The 20717-nt window shown below is 37.7% G+C and overlaps 1 protein-coding gene across 2 annotated transcripts; it reads left to right on the top strand.

The window, feature by feature from the left end:
- The first annotated feature begins 561 nt into the window (after window positions 1–561).
- sult4a1 (sulfotransferase family 4A, member 1) lies at window positions 562–10907 on the top strand. 2 transcript variants are annotated; one of them, XR_003441251.2, is made up of 8 exons: window positions 562–906; window positions 3365–3495; window positions 4184–4264; window positions 4345–4471; window positions 4920–5014; window positions 6748–6886; window positions 8211–8371; window positions 10121–10257. XR_003441251.2 is itself a non-coding variant. In XM_027151180.2 (7 exons), exons 1-7 carry the CDS (start codon window positions 738–740, stop codon window positions 10231–10233), a joined length of 855 nt encoding a protein of 284 aa, XP_027006981.1. In that variant the 5' UTR covers window positions 565–737; the 3' UTR covers window positions 10234–10907. The 2 variants fall into 2 exon arrangements, 1 of the variants encoding a protein (XP_027006981.1); XM_027151180.2 differs by lacking the exon at window positions 8211–8371 and having other exon boundaries at window positions 565–906; window positions 10121–10907.
- The last annotated feature ends 9810 nt before the right edge of the window (window positions 10908–20717 follow it).

Raw genomic sequence — 20717 nt, 5'->3', positions numbered from 1 at the left:
ACATCTCAGGCGTCAAGGCAGGATACACCCTGGACGGAGTGCCAACCCATCGCAGGGCACACACACTCTCATTCTCTCACGCAATCACACACTACGGACAATTTTTCCAGAGATGCCAATCAACGAACCATGTATGTCTTTGGACCGGGGGAGGAAACCAGAGTACCCGGAGGAAACCCCCGAGGCACGGAGAGAAAATGCGAATTCCACACACACACACACACACACACACACACACACACACACACACACACACACACACACACACACACAAGGCGGAGGCGGGAATCGAACCCCCAACCCTGGAGGTGTGAGGCGAACGTGCTAACCACTAAGCCACTGTGCCCCCGTGAACTTTAATGTGCACAATTAATTGTGGTAGTGAGTTTGAAAGAGGGAAAGAAAATGCATCCACTTCAGATATGAAAACAGAGGACAGGTTATAGCAGGACAATTCTGTTAATATTCGACCATCACTTCCGGGTTGAAGCCACGCCCCACAGTCTGGTGCTGATGCTGAGCACAGAGAGAGAGAGAGAGAGAGAGAGAGAGAGAGAGAGAGAGAGAGAGAGATGGCATTACATCACTTCAGGAGGATATGATTGGCTGGAAATCCAGGCGTCTGCAGTCCTGCACGTCCTCGCCATAACAACCGAGCTTAAGCTACGTGATCTCAAATGCATTCATTTCTATATAAAAACACAAGGAATTAATTGAACTGATATTCGACTGTAAAGATGGCAGAAAGCGAGGTGGACACGCCGAGCACCCCGATAGAGTACGAGAGCAAATACTTCGAGTATCATGGAGTTCGCCTTCCACCTTTTTGTCGAGGGAAGATGGACGAGATCGCTAACTTCTCTCTTAGAAGTAGTGACATATGGATTGTTACTTATCCTAAATCAGGTAGGCATGCGTTGGTGTCCTGGAAAAGCTTCCCGAATTCATATCACTGCCTTCCTGTGTGGGTGGATGTAGTTGGGTTATTGTTTATTATGAAAAAAATGGTCATTTTCGCCAATTATGTATCATCATCATCATCATCATCATCATCATCATCATCATCATTAATAAAAACAAGCGTTTTATTTGAATAATGTAACCCAGATGTGTGTATTTATAGTATCCCATAACTGGAGCGGTATTTTTCCCCTGACGCAGTGGGCCTATATACTGCGAAAAGCCTTACGATGTTTTCACTTAATATTTCATTTTGATCTAATTCTCACGCGAGACTAACAAACACACGTCTATTTCACTTAAACTTTTCTTTTGCGCACTCAGGTATAAATTGCGACAATAATCTTTGGAGTCAAAACCAATAACCGATGGCTTACAATTAAAAAAGTTTATTCATCTACCGTACAAGGGAATAGTTTTGGAGTGAATAGGATGGAACCGTGTGTGTGTGTGTGTGTGTGTGTGTGTGTGTGTGTGTGTGTGTGTGTGTGTGTGTGTGTGTGTGAAAAACGAAACACTCCCTCCCAAAACTAGTCCAGTGTTTACATCCTTCTTTTTGCTGTGCGTCATGAACCTGACGCGCTCTCAGACGCGTTCCTGCTGCGCAGAGTCGGACAGGACAAAGCTCTGCGAGCTCGGGGGTGTATCCTGTTCAGCACAAAGACCCCTGGGAGTTTAAACGCAGGATCACTTTCTCTCCCAGAATGTAGCATGGATGCACAATGCAATAATCACCTGATTGATGTGACCTGTGTGCTTGTGGATTGTTTACACGTCACATGATTCGTTTCACACACGTGATTTATTTATTTTTTTACATGTAGTGCATGTGTTTTTATTTTATTTTTAATACATCAGTCATTAATTAATTAATTTAATAACATGATTATTTTTTATTTCACGTCATTTTAATTTTTTTTCAAGTCATTTGTTGATTTTATTTTACACCAATCATCAGTTTCCACATTAGACTTTTGCTTGATTCATATGAATTTAGTTTGATTCATTAATTCTAGCGTGACCTTTGCATGTGTTTATGTGTTTATGTATATGTGATTCATTTCTCTTCATGTGATTTGTTTTTTTTACATGATTCATTTGTTCACATTTTTTTTTCACAAGATTCATTTGTAGTCATGTGAATTATACATCTTATTCTTTAATGTTCACGTGTGAATAAAAAAAAATCAATTTATCATCACATAAATTTTTCACATATTTCTATTTTAATGATTCCTTTTTATGATGTTGCTTGTGCTTCCTTGGGTTCACATATGCAATTTCAGGGCACAACGTGTTCCACTCACAGTCACATAAGAAATAATACTTCCCCTGATAAGACATTTCTTTTCCCTCAAGGCTCTAGTGTAGGTGTGCTAATGCAGTGCTGCTGCTAATTCAGTGTTGTAGTTATTCATTACACCCTGGGGATCCTGTATTTATATATGGCCATGTATATTGTGTATGGAACTGGATCTAAACAGGAAGTGGCAGATACATTAAGGAGGTTCACTCTTATTTCACTGAAGGCACAATTAATGTGAAAATAACACAGGAAGGAGAGCAGCCTGGTTTCTCTGGAGAGCACGTCATGGCCTCTATATAACCACAGCCGGGTCTGAACCTGATCTGAGGTGGTGCAAGAGATAAAAACAGACTGAGAGACTCCAAATAAAAAGGATAAAGAGTGGGCTGTGTAGGACAAAAATATCTCCTGATTCCAGTCTTACATTGTGCTTACAGCCAGCTTTATAATGATTGGCATCCTTGCATTTATTGAGCTGGATTCTAATAAGCTGGGCATGTGTGTGTGTGAGTGTGTGTGTTTGTGTGTGGGGGCGGGTGGTTGATTAAGAAGAGAAAAAAGCATCAACAGTGGCATTCAGGAAAAAATAGTTTTCTTTGTTGATGGCTGTGAAGTCATGCGTGGGAAATGGAAAGAGTCTCCATTAGCCATTAGACCACATTTACTGAAGCCGTTAGCACTCAGTAAATGGCTATCGGATGCTTTTTAGCAATTTGGTAGCAGCCTGGAATGGTTATGTTAAATCAGACCCATGTTCTAGATGCACTGATTGAACTGAATTGATTGGTTGCTGAATGCACTCTTCTACTGAATATGTCTTCAAAGAGACATATATTTACATTTACATTTAAATCATACATTAATTGCAGTGGACCAGACTTTATCTAAAAACCTGTGACATTTACTACTGTTATCAGGGCCTTGAGAACACAAGAGTTTGCAAAAAGTTGCATTTTTTTCTTATTTTTTCTTCCATTTCTATTTGTGCATATATTAATAATATAAATATTCATCTGCTTTAGGTGTCTGTAATCTAAATACAATGCTCATGATCACATGCAACTTATAGTGAATAAGTGACTTTTTCTTGTACCTAAGGTACCAGCTTGCTGCAGGAGGTAGTGTATCTAGTGAGCCAGGGGGTGGATCCAGATGAAATAGGACTCATGAATATTGATGAGCAACTTCCTGTTTTGGAGTATCCTCAGCCTGGGTTAGATATTATACAGGTATGCACAGACACACACACACACACACACACACACACACACACACACACACACACACACACACACACACACACACACACACACACACACACACACACAGTTTTTGATATCAAACAGTATTTGTGACCCAATTAAAAAAACAAAGCAAAATAGGAACTTTAGTTCAATTAAATATAGACAAATTCTTCAGGAGAGAAAATAATTAACAAAAGACAAAAATGTAAAACGTTTTATCATGAGAGCATTGATTTTTTTCACTGGTTGTAAAAAAAAAAGGAGAAAATATAGGGCATATAACAGGGCTGGTAAACATGAATATTAATATTAATAATGAAATGAATAGTAATAGTAATAAAAAAAATAAATATATAATATTTATTTATAAATATTATATATATATATAAATATATATATTATATATATATATATATTTATATATATATATAAATAAATAAATAAATAATAAATAATAAATAAATAATAATAATAATAATAATAATGCATTATAACAGGCTAGGAATGTATTTATAGCTAAATAGATAAAAGGTGTTTTATAATAAGGGTCAGTAAACTTTAGAGTAAAAGTTTTATAGAAATACAGTACACCACTTATGCAACAAAGAGCAACACTTTTCTTCAGCCACGTGAAATCTTATTGAATTGTTTTGCTTTTGTTTTGCGGCTGCAGGAGCTGACATCACCTCGTCTGATCAAAAGTCACCTGCCATATCGCTTCCTCCCCACAGCCATGCATAACGGCGAGGGCAAGGTATAATCTTAATTGTACATGCTGTTTGTAGTTTCATGCACTGATCCCACTGACTGTGTATGTGTGTCTGTGTACTACAGTTTATCTACATGGCCCGGAATCCTAAAGACCTGGTGGTCTCCTATTACCAGTTTCATCGCTCTCTAAGAACCATGAGCTACCGCGGAACCTTTCAGGAGTTCTGCCGGCGTTTTATGAATGATAAGTGTGAGTGAGCTGAGCTGCAAAAAAAAGGTCAAAACCAGCAGAGGAATGAATTAAAACACTGACTATAGAGTCTGAACCTTTAACTTGATTATTCAGTTACAATTTTAGTGACGGAGAGCAACAATCTCTCTCTCTCTCTGCAATTTTTTTTTCCTTCTCTCCCTCTCTTCCTCTTTTTTTAATTATGTTTTCATCTTTCCCTCTATCTTTCTGTCTGTCTGTCTCTTGTCTCTCTCTCTCTGTGCCTCTCTCTGTCTCCCCCCTCTCATTCTCACCTTTTCTCTCTCTGTTTCTTTCTTTCCCTCTCTCCGTCTATCTCTCTCTTTCTCTTTTTATTTGTTTGCCTCTTTTCCTCTCTCTCTCTCTCTCTCTCTCTCTCTCTCTCTCTCTCTCTCTCTCTCTCTCTCTCTCTCTCTCTCTCTCTCTCTCTCTCACACTCTCTCTGCAGTAGGATATGGCTCCTGGTTTGAGCATGTGCAGGAATTCTGGGAACATCGCATGGACTCCAATGTCCTCTTTCTAAAACATGAGGATATGTACAAGGTAGATGTACAAGTCTGCTACTAATACACACACACACACACACACACACACACACACACACACACACACACACACACACACACACACACACACACAGCACAGATGATTTATTGCTTTTCTGCTATTTGTCTTTTCAAAGGTCAATGTACAAAATCTATAGGCAGATAAACACTAACAGTCTATCTAATACCTAGAACCAAGATTAAATATTATCCATCAAGCCTTCGTCTTGAGACTACTATATGATGAGTGTAGTTGAGTTGGTGTACTGTCTTTGGGTGGAGTTCATAAGCTGTTGTTTTATCTGTTCGGATTTATATATGGGAAGAAACTGTAATAGTCATGGTAGCAAAGTCCAGTGCTGACAACACACACACACACGCACACACACACACGCACGCACGCACAAACACACACACACGCACACACACACACAGAGGAGCGAGAGAGAGAGAAAAGATGTAGGTTCCCCAGCACACCATTTCACATCTTTGTGTATATCATACTCTAGGTGGCACATTTGCTATGATTCCAGATTGCTTGTTCTTGGCGTCTCTGCAGAATCGGTCTGTTTTCAGCCTCATGTCATCTGCTATCATCATGGAGAACACTGCATGGCTCCTTTATGGCTCCTCATGTTTTTCTGTGTCCCACAACCTTCGACTGTCACTCATAATACACATGTGTTGTGGAAACGTATAATGTCATCAGATAAAACGCACGTTACTTAACTTCCTGAACAAGTGCAGATCAGAGAAAGAATCAAGTTTAAGTTCATGGAATCACAGCGCAGTTCAACCGAAGTGCAATCGAACTCACACCACCTCCTAGAGGAAGTCTCGGGTTTGGTGCCATGTTGTGCTTCCTGCTCAATGTGATAGCTTTCACATTACCAATTTATCACCAGAACTGTGATCTGCTTCAGACTGAACTGCCAAAGTGAATGCCGCTTAGAGTTTGGATTCGATTCTTTTGCTATAAAACAACTAGTATTTATTTTTCATATCTACTCATCTGTCTATGTTGCTCAACCCCAAACTATTTCTAAATGGACCATCAAGGCCAACATGATGGAGCAAGACACTCGATCAGATGACTAGACGAGTGTACATGGTGTGTAGTGCAGCAACCGAAATATACAGAACATCTGATCAATAAGAACAGAACAATCAGTTCTGTTTCAGTTCCTGTTTAACCTAGAGAAAGCTGGAAACACACACACACACACACACACACACACACACACACACACACACACACACACACACACACACACACACACACACACTTTTATCTTTTGCTTGTTTAAATCCCAGCACAGGAAAATCATTCAAACTTCACACATGATCAGTCATATTTTCAGATTTTTCTTTTTCTTTTGTTGTAAATTTTTACCTGCATACCAACTGTACTCAATATTGGTGTATATGTATATATATATATATATATATATATATATATATATATATATATATATATATATATATATATATATATATATATATTAGTTTTAGGTTTATGGTATCCTAAGACTGTAAACTAGTGAACCAGTGTTAATCAGGCTTAAAAGCACTCTTGCATGTTGCTCTGGATAAGGTGGTCTGTTAAATTCCGTAAATGTAAATGTCTATCATTCTTTCACCTTGTCTCAATCTCTCTCTCTCTCTCTCTCTCTCTCTCTCTCTCTCTCTCTCTCTCTCTCTCTCTCACACACACACACACTCTCTCTGTAGGACCTGGGTACACTGGTGGAACAGTTGACACGGTTCCTGGGTATCTCATGTGATAAGGCTCAGCTGGAGAGCATGGTGGAAAGCTGTAATCAGCTGATCGAGCAGTGCTGTAACTCAGAGGCTCTGTCCATCTGCAGGGGTGAGACACACACACACACACACACACACACACACACACACACACACACACACACACACACACACACACACACACACACACACACAGAGCATATTTGTCTGCAAAGACATTTGGGTTTCTGTGAATGCTGTATATACAGAACCTCTGCTCCTTTTTTCACATCACATATAGTCTATCAGAGCTATTATGAAGAAGGGACAGAGATTTCCAGATCCCCAGATTTCCCTTCCACCCTCCAGCTCAGCATTTCAGGAAAAATTCCGAGCATTTTAGATTTGGCATCTAACTGATATTTTAAACATGTTCCTGGATACATTTCTGGTCAGACGTGAGAACACATTCAGCACATAATAGAGGATGAAGCATAAAAAAATGTAATAAATCATTAAATAAATGTTCTTCAGAAATGAACATATTAGTCCAAGGGGATTCTTCAGATCTTATCTGGAGAGGACACGGTGTGGGTGCAGGTTTTCATTCCAGCCAATCAGAAGCCACACCTGAATCTATTGAAATCCAAGTTTAGGTAATTATAGGCCTGGCTATAGAAGTTAAAGACGTTTTTGAATTACAAAAGCTAATTATATAGAAGTGAGTCATTATTACTGTGGACACCGATCACTAAATTGTTGAAAGATGCTCCTTCCACGATTAAGGAAAATTGACTAGCATTTAATACAACAGTAAGAACCAAAGGCTATGATGTTTAGATTTTTTAGCGATATCATGTTGTGAGAAAGAGTAATAATGGATGTATAAGATTTCACACAATTACAGGACAGTTTTTAGACATTTAGAATTTAATTGAGTTTAATTAATTGATTTTTTTATTTTGTGCATTCATTTATAAATGTATTCATTAAAACCTGAGGCAGAAGGTTACTTGGTCTGAGGTAGAAAACATTTCCCCTTTACACAGTTTTGTGCAACTTGTATAGATTGTCCTATAAAACGATGTTGGCGGTTGGCCCACATTGATCTGCTTTTTAAATACACAATATGCATGCTTTGTATTTGTATTTGATGTCTTGAATATGACAAACAACAACAACAACAACAACAACAACAATAATATTAGTCTTGTCTTTTTATATACAGTAAATTATACAGTAAATTATATTACAGTCTTCCCCTCTGGCTGAATTCAGAGTGTCCCAGAATCCAGAATGTCTTTGTCCTCACTGTAGGGGTTTTACACACTATATAAAAATCTGAATGTGTTATGTGTTTTATTTGTGAATATTTTTGTTGAAATGGATCGTTTTGTTGATTTCATTTCAATTTATTGTTTCAACATTTACTGGTTTTCTTTTATGTTTTTTAGGTTTATTTTCCTTTAGTGCATGGATTCTTTGCTTGTCTTGATGGTGCGAAGTGATGAGCATGCAGTAGGGTCTTAGATAAACAATGAGCATGGAGAAAGAGAGAGAGAAAAGAGTTAAAGAGAGAGAGAGAGACAGAGAGACAGGGGGAGTGAGAAACAAGGTGAGTGTGGACGAGACAGAAACACCTACTGATACCTGGCTCTTCTTTACAGAGTGGGTTACTGTTATAGGAAAATAATCAACAGCGTGGTTTAGCAGAGCTTCTCTTAACACCTCAGAGTTGATTATTTACCAATAACATCATGTTCTGAGCCATTTTATTTGACTTTTTATTACTTTTTATACATCAATGATCACACATTTTTAGTTACTCTTAAATATAGTTACTTTAACTATAGTAACTATAACTTATACAGTAACTTATAACTATAATTATAACTTAAATATAGTTCCTGTTATCACTTACATCATAGCAGCTAAATGTTGTTCCCATACCAGAGTCATTTAGTTTAATAAAAGAAAAAAGCAATAAAATTCAATAAAAAAGGTAGATTGTCATGTTCTTAAGAAATTTTTAGAATTGAACAGTTTATATACTTTACATCCTGGACTCTCCATAATGGTCCTCAGTATGGTTGAGATATCTAACAGCTTTATGTTACACCTTCTTTTTCTCTTCAAAATAATCATTTAACCTGAATTCATGAGGAATTAAATATTTCTTAAATTGAGTTCATCTGAAAAAACAACAAAATATCTAAGTGGCTAAATCTAAATAACGGCATCAAATCAAATAAAAAAATAAATATAAAAATATAAATAAAAATCGAATTTTATTTGTCACATACATACAGGGTACGACATGCAGTGAAATGCTTTATGCAACTGTCCGGTATATAGGCATAAAAAATGGGAATGCAATTTAGGATAAAAAAAAAAAAAAAAAAATATTAATCTATATAAAAACTATATAAAAAACTATATAAAATATGAAAATATAAGTGGGGAAATTATATATATATATATATATATATATATATATATATATATATATATATATATATATATATATATATATGCATAAATATTCATATACATAAATGTGTATGTTTTTTTAAAGATTGTCCTTAAAGTGTCCAGGTGCAGTAAGGTGTGTAAATAGTGTATAAAGTGGCATTGTGCTGCGCAAGTCCAGAGTTAAAGTGACAGTGCAAAAAAGGTGTGCATAAAAACAGTGTAGATGGAGAGAGAGGCCCAGTACTAAATCCCGGGTGTTTCCTGATGAACATGAAACTTTACGTATATATAAATATATATATAATGAAACAAAATATTTTAAAACATTTTAAGAATTGGATGACTCAGAATTAGGATATATTTAGAAATGAGACAAAATATAGAATTATTTTAAAATGAGATCATTCAAAATAATGAGATACTTTAAAATGAGATAATTCACTGTTTTAAACAAGATCATTCAAACATAATGAGAGAATATTATAAAATGAGATTTTATAAAAAATGAAACATAATTAAAAAAACAGGAAGAGAGGGAGAGAAGGGAAAAATTGCAGAGAGAGAGAGAGATTGTTGCTCTCCGTCACTAAAATTGTAACTGAATAATCAAGTTAAAAAATGAAAACAGAATATTTTAAATATGCAATAAACTCAAAATTAGGATATATTTTTAAAGTGAGATCATTTAAAATAATGAGATACTTTAAAATGAAATCATTCATAATAACGACAGACTGAGCATCAAAAAATAATGAAAGAATATTTTTAAATGAGATATCTCCAAGTAAATATAAAATTAGTTACTTAAATAACTCAAAATAATCATTTAATGAAAGAAACAAATCAATCAGATCTAAATGCGTGTTTATTAACAGTCTGTATCTTGCTGCAGGTCGCGTGGGCCTGTGGAAAGACATCTTCACTGTGTCCATGAACGACAAATTTGATGCTGTGTACCGACAGAAGATGGGGAAGTCTGATCTTACCTTTGATTTTGGTCTGTGAACCAACCACATGGCAAACTGGACTCTGCTTGACATTGTCTGCACTCGCTTGAATGACCCTCATCCACCTTTCACCTTTTCCTTCTTTTCCTCACTTAGCTTGTGTGTTAAAAAAAAAAAAATGGTAAAAAAAAAAAATTGAAAGTCAGCACATGTAACGCAGCGAAAGGAAATTTGATCCAAAGTTGAATGTAAAGATATTTTTCACCCGGAGCTTCATCATCAAGTGTGTTTGCAGTGTGTTTGTGTAATACAGCGCATCAGCATTGCTTTAAAGCTTTAGCCTGGTGACAAGTGTGAGTAAAAATGCTAGGTGCATTACATATTGTATAGATCTCTTCTTATAGTCTCCATGAAATGTATGAAATGTATATTTATCAAATATGGGAAATATATATTCATTTATATTCTATAAACTAAAACCTCAATACAAAGAGAGATTAGGAAATGTTTGCTTGATTTCTTAGCTTTTCGTAATTACAAATGGCAAGATGATATATTGTTTATGCCGTCAGCCAATCACAGGTCTGTGTCCTGCCACTGAAAGCATTGACAAATTGAAATATTTGTAAAATCAATCGGCTTTGTTTCTTTGTTCTGTTCTGATTCCTGGCATTCTGATAAATATTGTTTATGTTTGCTGAAGTGAACAGTATTACAGATTATGTTTCTACACATGTGCATGCATGCTTGCCAGTTTACTGTCTGAGTGTGTAAGAGTGTGTGTGTATGTGTGTGTTCTGTGTGTGTTTTAAGCAATATTTCATCATTTACTGCAGCTTGGTGTACTATTCAAGCTCTGTAGCTGTAGTCAGGATAATGTTTCCTGCTCTCAGCTCAGCATCTCAGTTCCTTCATCTGTGTAAAACTTTATTTATTTGTTTGTTTGTTTGTTTGTATATATTTGTTTATTTTATTATTTGGGAGGGGGGGGGGGGTTTGGACAAATCAGACATCGATTAGCGAGCCTTTGGACAACTTTTAATTTACTGCCAGAGAGCTAGTTAGCTATCAGGATATGACTCAGCCTTAGTTGTTATCCCTCTCCAATGTAGCATGTCATAGATAGATAGATAAATAGATGGATGGATGGACGGACGGACGGACGGATAGATAATCCATACCTTATTTAAAATATAAGAACATGTTATATTTTTAATTATATTTGTGAACAAGATGAACAAGATGAACAAGATCCGAAACCCCAAATCCTAATCTGAAACTCTCTTTCTATATATATATATATATATATATATATATATATATATATATATATATATATATACAGTACAGTATCTGGCAGAAGTAAGTACACCCCTCACATTTTTGTAAATATTTCATTATAACTATTCATGTGAACACTGAAGAAATGACACTTGACTGCAATGTAAATTAGTGATTAGTAAATTTGCTGTCCCCTCAAAATAACTCAACACAGCCATTAATGTCTAAACTGCTGGCCACAAAAGTAAGTACACCCTTAAGTGAAAATGTCCAAATTGGGCCCATATTGTCAATATTTTGTGTGGCCACCGTTATTTTACAGCACTGCCTTAACCCTCTTGGGCATGGAGTTCACCAAAGCATCACAGGTTGCCACTGGAGTCCTCTTCCACTCCTCTATGATGACATCACAGAGCTGATGGATGTTAGAGAACTTGTGATAAACCACCTTCCGTTTGAAGATGCCCCACAGATGCTTAATAGGGTTTAGGTCTGGAGACATGCAGTCCATCACTTTTAACCTCAGCTTCTTTAGCAAGGCAGTGGTCGTCTTGGAGGTGTGTTTGGGGTTGTTAGCACGTTGGAATACTGCCCTGCGTTCCAGTCTCTGAAGAGAGGGGATCATGTTCTGCTTCAGTATGTCACAGTACATATTGGAATTCATGGTTCCCTCAATGAACCCCAGTGCCGGCAGCACACATGCAGCCCCAGACCATGACACTCCCATCACCATGGTTGACTGTAGGCAAGACACACTTGTCTTTGTACTCATCATCTGGTTGCCGCCACACACGCTTGACACCATCTGAACCAAATCTTGGTCTCAACAGACCACAGGGCATGGTTCCAGTAACCCATGTCCTTAGTCTGCTTGTCTTCAGCAAACTGCCTGCGGGCCTTCTTGTGCATCATGTTTAGAAGATGCTTCCTTCTGGGACGACAGCCATGCAGACCAATTTAATGCAGTGTGTGGCGTATGGTCAGAGCACTGACAGGCTAACCCCCCCATCACTCTTTCAACCTCTGCAGCAATGCTGGCAACATTCATACGTCTATTGCCCAAACACAACCTCTGGATATGACGCTGATCACGTGCACTCAACTTCTTTGGTCGATCATAGCAAGGCCTGTTCTGATGGAACCTGTCCTGTTAAACCACTGTATGGTCTTGGCCACCGTGCTTTTTTTCAGTTCCTTAGAGAGTTCTTTGCCATGAGGTGCCATGTTGAACTTCCAGTGACCAGTATGAGAGAGTGAGAGAGATAACATTAAATTTAACACACTTGCTCCACATTCACACCTGAGACCTTGTAACACTAACGAGACACATGACACTCGGGAGAGAAAATGGCTAATTGTACTCAGTTTTGTGGCCAGCAGTTTAGACATAAATTGTTGTGAGTTATTTTGAGTGGACACTGTTATACAAGCTGTACACTCACTACTTTACATTTTCTTCAGTGTTGTCACATAAAAAGATATAATAAAATATTTACAAAAATGTGAGGGGTGTGCTCACATCTGTGTGTGTGTGTGTGTGTGTGTGTGAGAGAGAGAGAGAGAGAGAGAGAGAGAGAGAGAGAGAGAGAGAGATTTTTCCACAACAAAAACCCTTTTTTCACTGTAAAATTCAGAATTGGGATGTAATTGTTTCTTTTTCTGGTTGTTGAATAAGAGAACATTAAACAATTAAACAGAAGTAATCTGATTTGTCCATCCCTGGAGAGTGTGACAGCTTACACAACAATACAACACACTATCATATATCAACACACTGTTCATGTTCCCAACACTCAGTCATGCTCATTAATATCATGCATGTATATAACACATTATTCCATCTTCGTGTAAAACTCCTTACACAGACTAAAGTATCACACTCAATCACCACAATTTAGAGCTCGAGGCTCCTCGAAACATGCCTTTAAATCCTAGGGCCACTAAGCTGCCACTGCTGGGCCCCTGTACAAGGCCCTTAACACTCAGTCTCTTTGCTGGATAAATGTAAGTCGCTCTGTATAAGGGCGTCTGCCAAATGCCATAAATACAGTCTAAGTTGTGACCATGAGTTTGTATATTAACATTTTCTGGAGATCCATTACACGCCAAAAACACATAAAAATTATAATTTAAATAAAAAATTTCTCTGTAAAATGTGGCTTGAAATTTCTACACCTTCTGCTTGACTTATTACGTTGGAAAAAAGCCTTTAAGATCATTTTTGAACACCTTGTCCATGCGCCAAATAACAGTATAATGAAGTGAATAAAACAAAGAACTCTTTGGATTTAGAACACTGTGTGACCATTAAACACAGTAAGGATTGAAAATATTAGGCTTTTTCTATGATTAAAAAGTTATCAACATTTCTACTAATTTATTAAATAGAGGTATTTTAAGATCTCATGGGCTCCATAGCTCCATAAGCTCCATAACTCATGACCACGACTTCACTATCTTGTAGCCATATGACAATAATTCATGTCCATAAAATGCTTAACAGCTGCAGAATAATACCTGAGGTCTCAATATCTAATTTTTTTAGCCACGTCTAAAACTGTATAATTTTTTTAATTTTTTCTTTCACATAGGAAGTAAATTGAAGGTTCAAAATGTTGGTAATATATAAAAACAAACAACAACAAAGATATCAAATCAAATCAAATCAAATTTTATTTGTCACATACACATACTTACAGGGTACGAACATGTGGATTCCAAGCAGCTCGAATGCCCGCTCGCATTAAAACAATCATTTGGAGAACTCTAAAGCTAAATATTTTGTTTCTGTATACAGTAAGACCTAAAGCATCGCTCTTGGAGCTGGTGTACAGTATTTCTACAGTTACAGTTACAGCTTCCTGCTAGCAGTTATAGCTCCCAGCATCTCAAAGACATGTTGTTGTTCTAGTGTGTACTCTGAGGTCAACATATACCCTCTGATGTATATATAATATACTCAGTCAGCTGGTAAATACAGGATTGGAGAGGAGGGTTATGCTTCCTGTCAACTGTGTGGTGTTTCTTTTCCTGTCTATTTGATGGTTTATTAATAATGTTACATCTTGAGCCTTTTGTGTGTCTGTGTGTGGATGTGTAATTCCACAGTATAGTAACTTGTCTCACAAATGAGTAACACAATAGAATGAATTTGAGTGTTTTTGTTTGTTTGTTTGTTTGTTTGTTTTTTCAAATCACAACTTGTAACCGAGAAACAAGCTGGTCAGAGATACTGCGGGTAGCCACTGGTCCTCTGAACTCTATCACTGTTCCACAAGTCACCCGACTGTGAAGTGACCATCGTGAGATTTGGTTTTGTGTTATTAGATATAGATCTTAGATTAATTAAGACTTAATTTATTTATTTACTTTAACGTTTATGGTATTTTGACAGACGTAATTATCCAGCAACTTAAATTTATCTCATTTATACAACTGAGGGTTAAAGGCCTTGCACTGGGAGCTTGGTGGTACCTGGATTTGATCTCCCAAGCTTAATAATTAATTAACATTGAATTCCTTTCTCTGTTTCTCTAAATATCTCAGCGTGCTAGGAAGTTGAGGTCAGCCATGGAAAAGTGAGGGTTAAGGGCCTTGCTCAAGGGCTCAAAAACAGCAGCTTGGCAGACTTGTGACTTGAACCTGAAAGTTCAATAGGTTTTTACTGAGTTTTCTTTCTTTCTTTCTTTCTTTCTTTCTTTCTTTCTTTCTTTCTTTCTTTCTTTCTTTCTTTCTTTCTTTCTTTTTGGGATGACGACTTTGCAAAGCACAGACACTGGAGAGTCCTTCCACACAAAAAAAGACAACCACAAAATAAATGCATCCTTACTGAAAATGACACACCATTTGACTGCATCTGACACACCAACAATAAACAATATTAGAACTTGTGCTTTTATACAATCCCCTGCTTTGCTTTACAGTACAGCCAGAAGTCATGTCTGTCTTTAAATGAATCAATAATTTAACAGCACTGTGGTTTAATGTCTGTAATAACACTCAACAGAAACACTGATGACATGATGCAACAACCTGCATGATGCACAGCAATGCAACACAAATCAGAACTCGATCTAAAGTAACTCTGTCTGTCACTAGAGGGCAGTAGAAGGCAGTGCAAGTGAAACGGCTATGACTTGACAGCGCTCAAGACATATTTCATGTCATAACTCATGGTGTATGTAGGGGAAGTCGTGGCCTAATGGTTAGAGAGTTTGACTCCTAACTCTAAGGTTGTGGGTTTGAGTCGACCACGACTGAGGTGCCCTCGAGCAAGGCACCGACCCCCCCAACTGCTCCCCAGGCGCTGCAGCATAAATAACTGCCCACTGCTCTGGGTGTATGTTCACGGCGTGTGTGTGTTCACTGCTGTGTGTGTGCACTTTGGATAGGTTAAATGCTACAGTCCTAATCTCTTATCTGACCTCACTGAGTGATCGTAAGGACCGGGATCTGGAGTTGTGCTGCCATGAATCATTTGTTGTTTGTAGTGTTTAACACTTCCAGCTAATAAGCTCATTAACAGACAATTAAGAGTCAATCAGCAATGAGTCAATCATCTAATGTAAGTGGATATAGAGTGCAGTATAAACCTTTCCTACCAAACACACACACAGCAACAATCAGAGCAACCCAAGCAAACAGTTTTAAAGTCAGTTTTTCCTTTCTGGTCCTCACTCTGTTTAATTTCTATGCTGCAGTAAGACTGCTTTATAATTTCACTGTGTGTATCTTGGTGTTCCCTCTGGAGTGCTGCAGACAGATTGAGGATGTGGATGTGTGAGATGCAAAACAGTCATACCTGGAGTTCTGTCCTGTGGAACCTGGTTGTGTGTTTGTGTGTGCAATCTGGCAGCGTGTCTTCCTCTATCCATTTGCCTTCCGGGAAAGTGCATTGATTGAGTGTTGCATGTTGCACATCGGTGTGTGTGTGTGTGTGTGTGTGTGTGTGTGTGTGTGTGTGTGTGTGTGTGTGTGTGTGTGTTTTCTAAGGGTAACATATGCTTCATTTTTCACAGTTGGTTACTGAGAGTATTATATTGAACACGCTTCATATTTTATATATATATATATATATATATATATATATATATATATATATATATATATATATATATATATGTGTGTGTGTGTGTGTGTGTGTGTGTGTGTGTGTGTGTGTGTGTGTGTGTGTGTGTGTGTGTTCCATTTTTCCAATTCCTGTGCCCACATTTGCATCAGATTACTGCCTACAGGATCAGAATATGGTCAACCCCAGGAACGTGTTGAGATTAAGGTACAAATGTGTTTTAATGAGAGGTTATTTAAGTTGCTTTAGGTCCCTTCACACCAGTCTAGCCATTCTTCAGGTGTTTTTTGTTTTTCGCACCATTTTGTATAGAGAATATGTGTTACTGTATGAATGAAAATCCCAGGAGATCAGCAGTTTCTGAACCGCATAAACCAGCAACGAAGTCAGTGACATCCCGTTTTTTCCTCATCCTGATTTTTATTGTGCACATCAGCTGAAGTTCTGCAGAATTTAATGCACCTCAGTGCTGACACACGCTTAGCTGATTGGACAATTGAAAGGATATTGTTGCAGTGTTCCTATTAAAGTGGCCAGTGAGTCTATATTCATATTCTGTATGGCTCTCGGTCGCCTCATGCCAAATGTGAGCGTACGAGTACATGTATGAGATTTTTCTGCTGCTCAGTCGTAATTGTCTTTGTCTTTGTTCCGTCTGGCTGCCTCCATCTGACAGTTTGACTGCTCGCCTCAGTCCGTCTCTTCATAACGATATCCTCCGCAATCTCATCCCTGCCTCCATCCAGACACTGAGTGGGGGAGTTGTGGAAAGTTTACTTTACAGTCGAGTCTGCGTCCTCACACGAACAGCTGCTATTTTTCTGACATTTTGATGCCGTTAATTTAAGTCTCTTTATGCTTGTAGAGATGAGCTGCCATTGGCATTTTCTTTAACTTTCCGCCCCCCTTCTCATCTGTCTTGCGCTCTCACAGGATATTTCACGCTGTGCTTTAGGTCTTACTGATCAATTATTTAAAATGCAAAGAATTGATGCAAAATAAATTGCAGCGGTTTGTCAAACAGAGCATGAGTGCGAAGCAGAGAGGATGCGAGCCTCTGAGGTAGAGGCACTTTGCCTGCAGGTAATACAGTAAAATATGAGTTAATGCATTGTCTTGTCAGTGCAGGCGCATTACTGAATGGCAGAGAGGAGTCAGTCAGTGCCAGAACAGCCATCTGCCCGAGTCCTCTGTGAATGCACCAGTGTTAAAAGCCCAGACTCTGCCATTAGCAGCGTACACACACAGGCTACGTGTTAATGAAAAGCTATGCGCTCTATTATAAGACCCACTTTGATTGACTCTTAGGGGACTAACCACAATGGATTAGTGCATTTCAGGATGTAGGCCACTCCATACGAGACTGTGCTTTGATTATGCATGTGTAAAATAGGTGTGTGTGTGGGCATGTGTATGTGTGTCGTGTATAAGTGTGTGTGTGTGTGTGTGTGTGTGTGTGTGTGTGTGTGTGTGTGTGTGTGTGTGTGTGTGTGTGTGTGTGCATACATACTTTTGTGAGGTGCTTAGTGTACTTACTGCATGCTGTGTGTTAAGGTTAGGAGATTTCGTATCCCAGGAGTCACACATCTCTAAACATTAAATCCCATGTTATCTTTGGTGGAATTAGTTAAACATTAATCAGCATAATGCTAATCAGAAAAGTATGCTATCTTAATGTATATGGCATAACAAGAGGTCAGAATGGACACATGCTCACGAACAGTTATATCATTGGTGCAATTTATCAGATTTCAGACTGCAGTTTAGTTTATCATACAATCACCTAAAATGATCAGTTAAAACGATATGATCATATTTAGTTCATCATATGAAAATTAAAACATTTCCAGCAACTTTTTTGGTCCCAACTTTGGAGGCTGGGTGTCAATCATGATTCAGCACTCCTGGAGCAGTGAGGGTTAAAGACCTTGCTCAAGCGACACACTATGGCAGTGCTGGGGCTTAAACCCCAATCTTCTAATCAACAACCCAGAGCCACTTGAGCTAACACAGCCTGAGATGTTCATATTTGTGATTCTGTCATAAATTCATGTTCGTTTGCTTCATACAGCTTTTAAAACGTAACTCTAAAATGTAATAAATAAATGTTCAGAGGGTAAATACTGGTAAACATGTAGACCTCTTTATGTAAGATTTTATTTGATGAAGAGTGTAAAGGGTCACATGACACATGACTCGAGTTTAATTGAGAGCAGGACTCTGGCATTGTGGGTCAAAACCTTATTCTGCATGCAGGCCAAGAGGTGCACACAGTAATTACTCCTCTTATTACTCTTATAGTGTGTTATAATGCCATCAGTGTGGTTTTTATTTATTTATTTATTTATTTATTTATTTATTTATTTATTTATTTATTTACATGGACTGTGTGATGTGAATTGTGGGATTTTATTGGATTCATTATATTTCTGTAGTGACAACATGTTCTGGCCTGGTTAGGAATGGACATAAATGAAAATGACTGAATGATGTATATATATTGAACGTTTTATGCCTTTACTTTGTTGTAGTTTTTACATTGAGAGAAAGAGAGAGAGAGAGAGAGAGAGAGAGAGAGAGAGAGAGAGAGAGAGAGAGAGAGAGAGAGAGAGAGAGAGAGAAAAGACATCTGTATGAAGAGTTGACATTGTTTCATTGGACCAGTGTAGATACAATAAACTATTAGAGCATCCACAGACCTTTAATGATTTATTTGTACAAATTTTCATATGCAGCTGCCATTCATTAATTTAATGCAAATTAATATTTCAAAGGGGGATGGGGGGCACGGTGGCTTAGTGGTTAGCACATTTGCCTCACACCTCCAGGGTTGGGGGTTCAATTCCCACCTCCGCCTTGTGTGTGTGGAGTTTGCATGTTCTCCCCGTGCCTCGGGGGTTTCCTCTGGGTACTCCGGTTTCCTCCCCCGGTCCAAAAACATGCATGGTAGGTTAATTGGCATCTCTGGAAAATTGTCTGTAGTGTGTGAGTGTGTGAGCAAATGAGAGTGTGTGTGTGCCCTGTGGTGGGTTGGCACTCTGTCCAGGGTGTATCCTGCCTCGATGCCCGATGACACCTGAGATAGGGACAGGCTCCCCGTGACCCGAGAAGTTCGGATAAGCGGTAGAAAATGAATGAATGAATGAATAATACGTCAACGCTATCAGAAATAAATTTAATTAGACCAATGTGGCCACAGGAAACTACTGTAAATAAAAAGATGACTGATAACATTACACTTTATTTTATTTCTGAAATGACACATAAATTCATATTCTGTTGGTGATGCGGCATGGAGATCCAGCATTTAAGTGAATTCTCAAAGCGAATAGACCTTTTTTGTCTATTCTTACCAATTAAATAAGAGATGTATGAAGTACAGTAAGTTCTTCTAGAACTACAATATAATAAACTGTTGCCTCCAAATATTAAATTGTTGTCTCGATAATATTAACATGCCAAGCCTTATTAAAAAAAAATAACCACTGTGTCTGTACATTAACAGATTAGTTTGTTAAAACTAAATTGCTGAAGAAAAACAGAATATACTGTATAACTCTTTCTTCCAGAGGCGGAAAAAGGTGCCAGTGGCGATTTTTGTTATGTCCGTGTTGATCATTGAATGTCTTCCTCACGTCTCGCTCCACAGTGGTGTTAATATGAAGCTCATATGAAAGTAGACACTCAGGAATTTAAGTATTGTTCATTTTTATAGAAAAGTTTCCAAAAGCCAAAAACAGGTTTTGTTCCCCACAGAAATGCTTCTGTCTTCAAAGTAAATGGTGATATCAAACCTACAGCATGATACTGATTCTGCTCTCGATTTCTCTAGCTCTATTTTTCAACCACTAAAAATCTACTAAATGTGGTCTACTAAAAAACAGTAAAAGGTTATCAACAGAGGGAAAAACTGGAAGTGGTTCAGTCTTGAATATCTTCAAACTTGTAATTTCTTTTATATTGGCAAACATTTTTTTCTTTGTTGCAGTAAATGATAAACTCATTTATACAAACAGAAACAGATTTGTGTGTCTGGTTTATGTAATCTATTCAAGATTTTTCCAGATCATTTGTACACAAAGATATCTGGAGCGCTATAGATTTTAGTTGAATGTCCTAGTTTTATCATTTGGCACTGGGTCAGTGTGGCACAGGAGGAAATACTAGTAATTTCCACATAATGCAGCAGACAA

The sequence above is a fragment of the Tachysurus fulvidraco genome, chromosome 19 (genome assembly GCF_022655615.1).
Source record: "Tachysurus fulvidraco isolate hzauxx_2018 chromosome 19, HZAU_PFXX_2.0, whole genome shotgun sequence".
In the NCBI taxonomy this organism is placed as follows: Eukaryota; Metazoa; Chordata; class Actinopteri; order Siluriformes; family Bagridae; genus Tachysurus; species Tachysurus fulvidraco.
This window is presented reverse-complemented; position numbering and strand designations above follow the sequence as displayed.

Coding starts and splice junctions, on each gene's coding strand:
- sult4a1 (XM_027151180.2), top strand. CDS start 738: ATGGCAGAAAGCGAGGTGGACACGCCGAGCACCCCGATAGAGTACGAG. Junction 4,265..4,344: donor TGCATAACGGCGAGGGCAAG/GTATAATCTTAA, acceptor TGTGTACTACAG/TTTATCTACATGGCCCGGAA. Junction 5,015..6,747: donor AACATGAGGATATGTACAAG/GTAGATGTACAA, acceptor CTCTCTCTGTAG/GACCTGGGTACACTGGTGGA.